At 26.9% G+C, this 10,822-nt stretch overlaps 2 protein-coding genes across 3 annotated transcripts in view; one reads left to right on the top strand and one right to left on the bottom strand.

Moving 5' to 3' along the window:
* Positions 1–2,980: 2,980 nt before the first annotated feature.
* Positions 2,981–8,624, top strand: LOC107451608 (Cytochrome c oxidase assembly factor 7). Its single transcript, XM_016067762.3, has 3 exons — positions 2,981–3,160; positions 6,955–7,095; positions 8,062–8,624. Exons 1-3 carry the CDS (start codon positions 3,061–3,063, stop codon positions 8,517–8,519), a joined length of 699 nt encoding a protein of 232 aa, XP_015923248.1. The 5' UTR covers positions 2,981–3,060; the 3' UTR covers positions 8,520–8,624.
* Positions 8,625–8,910: 286 nt separating this feature from the next.
* The window catches only part of LOC107451602 (vacuolar protein sorting 39), a 41,556-nt gene continuing 39,644 nt past the window's right edge, over positions 8,911–10,822 (bottom strand). For both annotated transcript variants that reach the window (XM_043054184.2, XM_071185592.1), the window contains 3 exons: positions 10,600–10,734; positions 10,432–10,523; positions 8,911–9,140 (listed from right to left, as the gene is read on the bottom strand). In XM_043054184.2, coding sequence (XP_042910118.1) covers positions 9,068–9,140; positions 10,432–10,523; positions 10,600–10,734 — 300 coding nt within the window. In that variant the 3' untranslated portion in view covers positions 8,911–9,067. The remainder of the gene's footprint in view (positions 9,141–10,431; positions 10,524–10,599; positions 10,735–10,822) is intronic.

Here is a 10,822-nt window from a genome sequence, read left to right as displayed (position 1 = left end):
TGCGAACAATTAACTTTTATTTTTAATATTACAATATTTTAGTATTAGAATTTAACAAATTTAACCCTTTCGCACCGGACGGGACATGTGCTGTCCCAGTCCATGGGTGAAAGCCCTTATATAGCAAGACGGAAAAGAGAAAAACCTGGTACATAAAACATTTCATTCCAGCATTTTTTTCGCAAAAAATGAAATATCTGTAACTATCAAGATTTCTTTTATAATTCTGGCATATATATAAAACTGCTTCTTTTCCAAGATATTGTTGAAAAATTTAAAAAAAGAATCAGTAAACTCCTCCCAAAAACTAGCTATAACTGAAATGGTTTTACTACCAGCCTTTCCTCTTTTCCGTTTCGCTTTCACCCCTGCTGACTTTTCGCCGTATTGAAAGGGTTAAAAGCCTCAAAATTTAAATGCTGTTTGAACGAATAAAAATAAACATATTTATTTTTAATATTGTTACTGACAGTTAAATTTCAGAAAATTTTTTTTCTGTTTTCGATAACTTATTTTAGCATCCATGTTTGCACGCATTACATCTGCATTTAAACTATGAGTTCTACAAGCTTTAAAGATATTTAATTTTTCCTAGTAATTCCGTCTGCGCCTGCTTTTATTAACTCAGTATTTTGTAAAAATGCTGTTTCCATGTTTTTATCTATCACAATGATTTTCATCAAAAAAATTTCGTATCTTCGATACTGTGCCTGAATCACATAACTCCGAAAGAGGTGATTGTTAACAAAACCCATTTAAAAATTCCAAATCGGCTCGAGTTATCGGCAAACATACATCCTGACAGACTTGAGACTTTATAAATGAAGAGAGAAGCAGAATATAAGTTTGCGTTGATCCTGTGAGGAACCACTTTCTTCCAATTGTTTACTTTTATTTTTGGTCTATTATTTTGGTCTATTATTTTCTATTATTTTTAATTTTGGTTTTTGGTCTACTTTTCAATTTTTCTGATTTAGCAATCACGTATTTAATCATAAAAACCACGTATTTTTTTCTTAAAGTTATACTTCTTATGAGACTTCCATCAAGGTTGCGTTAAACGTTTAAAACTACATTTTTATTGCCCGGGAAATCAGGTGGTAGGATCCAGTTTTCCCTTATTCATTTCCATATTGTTTTGGTTCTCACTAGCATAAAAATAATAAAAGTCATAAAAGTATTGTTTTTCTATAAATATTTTTTTAGTTTGTTTTGATACACATATAATTTAATAGGGTAGTATTTTTTATTTTCAAATTTAGTGGATAACAATTGTAAAAAATGAGNCCTCCGCGCGGAAGAAGTTAAACTTCGCAACCTGCGACGTTAATTGTAGAAGAACCAGCCGTCGTAGAAGGATCACTAGCTCTATTCAACGACTCTTTTTCCTGCTCCGCTCGCTTCCGTGCTCTGTAATCACGGTAATATTGTGCATTTTTCCCTCGTGGACCTCTTGAACCATGATTACAGAGCACGGAAGCGAGCGGAGCAGGAAAAAGAGTCGTTGAATAGAGCTAGTGATCCTTCTACGACGGCTGGTTCTTCTACAATTAACGTCGCAGGTTGCGAAGTTTAACTTCTTCCGCGCGGTTTTTTTTTTTTTTTTTAGGGCACAGCTATATAATAACTGACTAATGATATACGGGTATATGAGTACTCTAAGGATATTTTTTGGTAAGAAAGTGTGAAAATAAGTAATAATATGATATTAATGTATGAATTATATAAATAAATAACAAAATTTCATTCAGGTTATAAAATTAAAATCAAGCTTTTTTTTCTTATAAATATGGTGCACGAAAAAAAAATAAAGATATCACCCGGATTAATTTTTTTTTCCGAGTGATCTGATTTTCACTAACCAAGAACCAATCTTAATTTGGTTTGACCTCAAATGTGCCGAACAATTAGTTCTGATAATTTAAGTTATGAAGCCAGACACACAAACGTTCTTTCTCTGGATAAATATGCAGTTTTTCTCAACAGATCGGGAAATCTTTGAACTGTAAATTGAATATATACACAAATTTGAACGATGAAATCAGTCGGTCGAATAGTTCTTGAGGAAAGAAAATTTAGAAATAAATCTTATTTATAGCTATTTATATTACTCAAAAACTATTCAACCAATTTCGCTTAAATTTTGTGTTTTCTCATTTAAAATTACATTATGTTATAAAAATTTGCATAGCTGACAATTCAAAAAATTTTAAACTATTATTAAATAAAATTATGAATAATTATTCTACATTTTCTTTCACATGAAACTATCTTTGCACAAATAAAATTTTTAATTGTGTTAAAATTTTGTGATTCACTTAGAAGATGGCGATACACGCAAAAAATTAAATTAAAATTGGGGCACAATTTTTCGACAACTCTCTTGATATATGTATACATTTATCCCTGATCGATACATATTATTATTACAACCCTATTTTGCAAATTGCGGATACTTTCCCCTCCCCATATTATGACGATCAGAAATCAAAATTTGTAAGGTATTTTTTTCAGAGAAAATATATTTTGCGTTCAATTTTCTAACTTTATCTTATGTACAACCTAATTACTAAATTTGAGGTCAATATGGAATAAAAGTTAAATTATTCAAAGTTAGATAGGATTTTTTTTTTTTTTTTTTTTTTTTTTTTTTTTTTTTTTTTNTTTTTTTTTTTTTTTTTAACGCTAAGTTTTATGATTTTATCAGCAATTATATTGAGGTGTATAATTTAATTCAAAAGCATAAAACAATTTTTACGTCTTGAAAAAATTTGCATTGTCTGAATTTTTGTCAATTTTAATAAAAATACGGAACAAAAAAAAACATTATTTACCGCTTTCTTATCGTTAAAATTTACTAATGTAAGTAGTGCCATCTACTTTTAGAATGAAGAACAAATTTAAAGACGTTTTGAGGAGCTTTAGTGATCGACAAATCCTACTACCAAATAAAGTTGAGTACTTTTTTTTACATAACTGTAACTGTTTTTGTTGTGTAATGTTTATAAACTTTGTTATGGTCGGTTTGAGGTGAAAGTCAGTTCACTTAAATTAACTAAAATGACGTTCAAGCTTGAAACTGAAGAAGAATTAAAGGAATATATTGACAAACTTGGTATAGAATATAAATTCTCTTGTTTCAAAGAGAAAGACCCTGAAGGTGAGTGGAGATATATTACTCAATCTACGTTATATAATATAAATTATTCAGAACATTTTTAAAAAACTAATGTGACTATATTCTACAAAACGATACTTTTAAATACATGCCTAATTGTAAGTAATCATATTTCTTTTAAATATATATATATATATATATATATATATAACATCTTGCTTCGTAATTATGATGACAATAATATAATTGCTGCCTGCTATTATTTATGTTGCATACAAGATTTATTTTTGTACTTAGTTTCTAAGAAACAACTTTTAAATGTTTCGACTTTAAATAATCTGTTCTCTTGTAAGTAGCTTTTATGTAATTCTAATAATCCAAGTTTTAAAGGTAGTAAGAGATACTTTTTTTTTAATTTACATACGATTTTTCTTCACATTTAAATTTTATTTCTCAATTTTTTAATACATTTATTCAAATTGATTATATTAGCAAAAATTTTAATTTGAATGTAAAAGTATTATGCAATGTTGATGTTTTGAACATTAACATAGATATTATGAAGAATTAAGTCAGTTATGATCAATGGTTTCAGTTGCCAAGTTAGTGAACATGTCTTCATAATGTTTATTAACTAAAATAACTTTGAATGAATGTAATAAATCATATTTTCTGGAAAAATTGAATATCTTTTCTTAAAAGGGATGCCATTTTTCTTTTCTTTCTCCCAGATTATTTTTCATATTGATTTGTAGACTCATAATTATTTTCATGGTTAACGAATTGAAACGTATTTAGAAATTTAAAAAAATTATTATTTATTCAATTAGTTCATTCGAATTTTACTATTTGGTACTTTTCAAGTTTGCAATCGAATTTACTTTTTTTTTACTTTTTTATTTTAATTTTTTCTAAATGTCCATTTTGTTCAGTGTTCAGAAAAATAAATAAAATAAAAATATTGAGAAAAAAAAAGAAGAATATAAGTTGGTGGAGTTTGTTTATTGCTTGCACCTAGCAAATCAAAAGGAACAAAAAATTTTGAGGTTATTGTTAAGATTTATTTCTTTAAAACAAAACTGACTGTTTTTTCTTTGCTATAGATTATTATTTCCCAACCAATCATATGTAAAATGTTTGTGTCATTCAATAATGATTATACAATAATGAGCATTTCAGACCAAAAGAATAGCATGTCCAAACAGTTTCCATTTTATTAGACAGCGTATGCCATACCTAACTGTTTAAAATATTCTTCTGGAATGTTAAACAATCTATCGTGGATAGCATCATGTCCCATTGTGAATGAATCTTTTTTTAAATTTAGGTGAGATCATTTTCTCAAATTTTTGATATCACATGAACATATGTAACTTGGACCAGTTAATTTTCAGTTTGTACTTAATTAGAAATTTATTTATTGAGCTGTTATCAGCCTTTTATCACTCAAATAGTAATGTGTACCTTGACAATTGATGTGTGCTCAGAATACCTGCATTACTACATTATCAGAAAAATTAACAATAAAAAAGTTAGTGCTGAAAACAAATTCAAATGTTTAAATAAAATAACCAAGTTTTAACTAAATCTCGCCAGTCATATTTAAGTTTTTCTTTTTTCAATAATAATAGTGACTCTTTGTTTTATAATTTGAAAATTTTTGTAAAAAAATATATAAATTTTATTTTATGCATTTATATTTGATATTCAGAGGATTCTCCCTAGAAATGAAAAAGGGCAGGACACATTCTCTCAGAAAAAGGCACTCTGAGTTTTGAAAGGGCACTCACTTAAATCTGTAAACATATATCAAAATGTTAAAACTGAATTTCATCCTCAACAATTTTTAAATTACCTTCTAATATTATTTTATGTTTATGTTTAAAAGTAATTCTCTCTCATTATCAAAATAAGAGAAACATTTGTAGTTCATAAAAATAATTAAAGGCATGCATAAAATTTTTTCAAAAAAAACTTCTTTCTGTAATTTAAGCTGGAAATTATGAGTTATGAGAAAATTAACATTTAAAAAAATGGTTTTTATTTAAAAAATAATTTTGAAATTTAAAATCACTTAAACAATTTATTAATAACCTCCCCTTAAAAAAAGACAGATTTGTAAACATTTAATGATTAAATCAGTGTTTTTAAGGGATGGCGGCTTATTTTTACAAAAAGGGCCAAGAGGGTGCACTTATTGGGATCATAAGGCAAGCATGGCTGGCCGTTTTTTTAAAAACGTTTTGGGAGAAAGGCATGTGGTTCCCAATAAATGTTCTGTGGAACCTCAAGGTACAGTTATAGAAGTTTCAAGAACTAAAAATTTTTTAACCAGCAATAAGTTTTGAAATCTGTAATTACTTTTAGATCTATCAATTATTCATTATTTATTTAATATTACAGTTCATTTATGTATTTTAATAATTTTAATGAAGTACCACTGAGATAAAGAAGTAACAAAAAACAATATATAGTTTTGTGTGAATTTTTCTAATGAAATTATGAAAAGAGCTTGCATTTATAAAACAATTTCATTAATATTTTCCATGAAGCCTTTGAATTTAAAAAAAATAAAAAATCAATTCAACGATAAATGTTTCTTCATGGACCATTTTAAATGTTTATAAGTTTGTTTCTTTATTTTTTTTATTTTAACGAAACCATAATTCAGCTTACTATTTATTTAATATTATTTTTAACTTTCTTAAGTACTAAAAACAAATTTAGAGCTAAACTAAATGCCTCTCTAAGCTTGGGAATTTGAATGTGTTGAAATTATTAAATATTCATATTAAGTATTTTCAAAATATTTAGTAATCTTATTAGTTAATGTGTTTAGGTTCATTGCTAATGAACTTTATTTATTAAGTCAGAGTTCCACTGAAATAAAGTTGATCATTTAGGGTTCCTTAACAGAAGGGACACTGGAAACCATTGTCTTAGGCTACAAGACAAATTTTCAGAATTAAATGTGTCATCAAGATGCAGTCATGAGCATTATCCTTAATGTTCATGAAAAGTTTGAAGCCCTGCTAGAAAGTTTCAACCTATAATCCAATGTCTGCTAATAAATAAGAATGAATATTTTGGTTCTTTCATCTGTTTTTTTTTTCTTCCCAGAAATTTCAACTAACTTTCATGACTATTTTCCTAGTTAAATAATATATCTCAATCAAACAACTGGAATACATAATCCTTGTTACGGATTACAGTTATTTAGTAGTCCACATGTTTAGAGATCTCTCTATCTTCACTGAAAAATTAAAAGCTCATCGGATTATTCTGTTAAAATTCTCAAAAACGTATTATTTTAACTTTTTTATTTAACCTATACCTGTGCAAATAAGAAACATGGAGGAACTACTGGTTATTTTATAAATAGTCACAACCAATTTTTAAAATGGAAACATTAACTGTTATTAAGCTAATTACTTTTTAATTTTTAATTTGTATCTGCAATTCAAAAATGGGTGCAAACATAAAAGGCTGTACACATTTTGAGATTGATACATTTTGTTTCGTTCAATTAATAAATTCTAAAATAATTAATTGCATTTTTTATGAAAGTAGAAAATTTTAAATGGTTTAATGTAATGTAAAAAATTAAAACGCTTTTATAGGTGGAAAATAATGTGTATCACTTAGTATACAATCAAAAGGAATTGTTGTGTATAGTTAATATTAAAATATTTTTAAGTATTGCATGATGAAAAGCTTCTGAAATTATAATGTATAAGAACAAATGTTATGTTTTGTTTCTTCAAATTCGTGTTTACAAGATTAAACTGTGTTTACCTTTCAAATGTATTTAAGACTCTTTATTTCCTTTTTTCAAGCATGCCACTTATTGGGCGACTATCAAGAAGCTGTAAAGAAAGACTTTGAAGGTGCTGCCAAAATCTTTAAATCAAACTGTGATGAGCGTCAACATAAGAAAAGTTGTTACAAATTTGCAACTTTTAGTTATCTTGGAAAAGGTATATTTTTAATTTTTATCGATAAAGCTTACAATAACAACTACTGATAATAGTTCTACTAAAATTAGTGTACATATTCAATATTCAATTTATGAAACTAGGGACTGTAGTTATATTAAGTAGCTCACAAAACCAACTATTATTTTATAGTTGAATATGGAAGTAAAGTAAAACATTCTAAATAATGCACAAAGCTTTTGCAATATTCTATATTGTCCTTGGTTTCTTAAATTGAAAAATATTATGAGAGTCCAATGACGAGTAACTCGCCATCGGTCAACAACGCTTGGGAATAAAAAAGACGAGTTAGCTCCCGGCTAGTCAACAATGTGTTAAGTAACATGCAATTATAATAGAATTAGTAATTTAAAATAAACTTTTTATTTTTTTTTTTCAAATATTAAATAATTAAATACATGATATTAATAAAGTAATCGTTCAGTCACAATTAAGATTGTTTGTTTTTATTTTAAACCATTTTAGAACTACGTACTAATATTGAGAAATTGGTTATTATTGCTGTCAGGAGACTATTAAAATTTTAAGTTGTTATTGATGTTTTGTGCTATCAGTATATGATACTGGAAGGCCTTAATTAAATAGTGAATTATACTCCCATCCCCTCCAAGATATTTAATCTTAAAACTCTTATAAATTATTTGTTTTTCCTGTCTTGGGAGTGCCCTTTGTTTGGCAACAGAAATAAGTTAAAAGTGCACTAGTTTAAAAATAAATTAGAAGTGACTTAAATGAACATGAAAGTTAGACTAACTCCATTTTTTAATTAGTGGAGTTGGCCCACTATTCAAACATGGTCTTCATATTACCTCATCCTCAACTCAAGTCCATTAACTTTTTAAATGGAGCTGAAGTCTGAAATTATCCTTAAAAAAATAACTATTCTTTCCAGTTAAAAATAAAATATGCTTATTTAACACCAAATAGTTATTAATTTAAAATTTCTAGGTTGTGAAGCCAACAATCACGTTTCCTATGATTATTACAAAAAATCATGTGACTTAGGATATAGTAATGGTTGTTTAAATACTGGTGTAATGCTGTCTAGTCCTGAGAAAGATCCGCAAACTGGTGAACCTTTTATAAAAACTGATTATGTGACTGCTTTGACGTATTTGGAAAAAGCTTGCACAGCGAAAGTTGCAACAGCTTGTTTCCTTGCGAGTGGTCTGTACATTAAAGGGGCTGAAGGAGTACCTCAGGACAAAGTTAAAGCTTCCCAATTAGCTAAAGATGCATGTGATGGTGGAAACATATATGCTTGTATGAATGTAAGCCAAATGTATAAAAGAGGCGATGGAGTTGCAAAAGATGAAACCCTATCTACCCAGTACAAAGAAAAGGCTAAAGAATTAAGAGATGATGCTAAGAAAAAGCAATCTTTAGGACTTCAACAGTATACTTAAAAAATTAAAAGGTAGATTAATCAATTTAAATGTTAATGTTTTAGTCATTGGAAGTATATGTAAATAGGTTTTAAATAAAAGAAATTGTTAATTTCAGTTGACAAATATGTGTTCATTTATTATACATAATTCATACCTGCCAACTCTTTCACATTTTATGTAAAATGTTGTTTTTAATGTATTAACAAAATTTTTATTCAATTCTTGAATCTGTACGAATTTCTGTGAATGTATTTGTATTTATAATTTCAAGATAATATAATTCTCTTTAAAAAAAAAATTCCAAAGGTGCTATAAAGACAATCTCAATTTGTAAAAATGAGAAAGTAAAGTACTTTGTTTTTAGGAGAATGTCAAGTTATAAGATAAAATAAAGTTATTCTAATAAGAATCATTGTTAAAAATTCAAAATATTTTATTACAATTTCAAGACATCTGGAATGTTTACAACAAAACAAAAAAGGAAAAAAATATTTTTATCATTATCAATCTCTATACAAATTATGTACATAAAAAGCAGGCTATTTGTGATAAAATTGGATGAAGGTTTAATTTTCAGCAGAATATTGATCTTTACAAGAATAATGGACTGTAACACCAGTTGGAAAATGAGCAAAGGCACTGAAACAAGAAGAAAAAGTTTTTAATTACTACAGCATAATATTTATTTTTTATCTTAAATTCAAAATATATAAATTTTTACATTAAAATACCGTTGCATGTTATAAAATTTTGCAAAAATATTTTATTTCTACTAACAAATATGTTTTTTTGAAAAGGTAAAATTTTCACGATGCTGTATTTTAATTAGATTTAAGAAATTTTTTTTTTAAAATACCGATTATTTTTATGTACAAATGTAAATTTTGTTTTCAAAAAATTTACTTTTAATTTTCTAATTTACAAATGTGATGGGGTTTGTTTTTATAAACATATCCTCCAAGTGCTTAAAATTTTATATTTAAGAAAGTTGATGAAAACTAAGAAATTTAATTGATACCGTATTATGAGCGGAATATGCCTAATTTTAAATAATCTGGAGTAATCCTAGTTATAGAATAAAGCATCGCCACCAGAGATTCCTCACTATCTGCTAACTTGGCTGCAGGCGCTTCTTTGGCAAGAGAATATTTTAGTTCATTTTCTAAAAAATGGTGCAACCCCAAATCAATTAATGAAAGTAATGGTAGTTCAGTGGTGCATGACTTGTGGTTTGCAAGCCACATGCAGCCTACCACCTGATGCATGGCCCACAGCTGCCAGTGAACATAATGTAAGAAATCACCTAATGAAATAAATGTAACATCAACTGAAACATTTGTAAAACCTTTTGCTATAAAAGTGTTTTATTTATTTATTTTACAATTTTGTTTTAATAACATGACATGATGGGGTTAATTTTTGATAAAAAGTTTTACATCATCTAAAAGCAAAGAGGAAATAGGCTGATTTGTAACAAAGTAAATATAACAGTAATCAAGAACAGTTGCAATCGAACATTGAAAATGTACTTGATTTTTCAGTTTTTATGAGTATATTATTATAATACAAAAATTTTAAATCAAGCACTTGAATAAATCTTTTAATACTTAACAATTGAGTAAATCTGATTTAACACACTCAATCTGCACTGATTTCATTTTAAATATGTTAGGTTTATCTTTCACTTTTTTGGTAATTATTACTTCGGATTTCCACGTATATTTGATAGTCTTATATACTATAGTACTATGATGTTAATACTATATTACGACACACAAATTTTGAATTGTGCATCCATATAACTAATTTTTCAAAAATTTATTTAAGTGATGCATATTAATCTTTATCTTTAAAAACTTATTGTGAAAATATTTTTAAAAAAAATTTCAATACATTAAGTTTAAATTGATAGAACTGAATTTGAACTTACCTTTTACCAATTCTTTTTTGACAAACTCGGCACATGTCTAAATCAGTAACTGTTAATTTGTATGAATGAAAATGGATACTTTTAGCTTTAACCTGAAAACAAAATAAAAAAAGGAAATGGTAAATTATATTCTGTTTTTAATTCTTTTTTGTTAAAAATTATAATTACTTGTAAATGCTCAGCATATAGAAGAGATTTTGTTAGCTGCACATCATATTTTTGACTTTGAATACTGTGAAGAACACATTCCAAAAAGGTTTTGACATCACTTACAGATATGACTGATGGTAACAAACTTAAAGCCTAAAATAAAACAATGATTTACAATCTACTGAATATATTTATGTGCTTTTCAAATAAACAAAATAACAAGTAATGAAGCAGAATTTAA

This window comes from Parasteatoda tepidariorum, chromosome 9, assembly GCF_043381705.1.
Source record: "Parasteatoda tepidariorum isolate YZ-2023 chromosome 9, CAS_Ptep_4.0, whole genome shotgun sequence".
Classification (NCBI taxonomy): domain Eukaryota; kingdom Metazoa; phylum Arthropoda; class Arachnida; order Araneae; family Theridiidae; genus Parasteatoda; species Parasteatoda tepidariorum.
This window is presented reverse-complemented; position numbering and strand designations above follow the sequence as displayed.

Bases quoted from the DNA above. Each gene is read 5' to 3' on its own strand.
- LOC107451608 (XM_016067762.3), top strand. From the start codon at position 3,061: ATGACGTTCAAGCTTGAAACTGAAGAAGAATTAAAGGAATATATTGAC. The intron at 3,161-6,954 runs GTGAGTGGAGAT...CCTTTTTTCAAG, and splicing joins CAAAGAGAAAGACCCTGAAG to CATGCCACTTATTGGGCGAC. The intron at 7,096-8,061 runs GTATATTTTTAA...TAAAATTTCTAG, and splicing joins TTTTAGTTATCTTGGAAAAG to GTTGTGAAGCCAACAATCAC.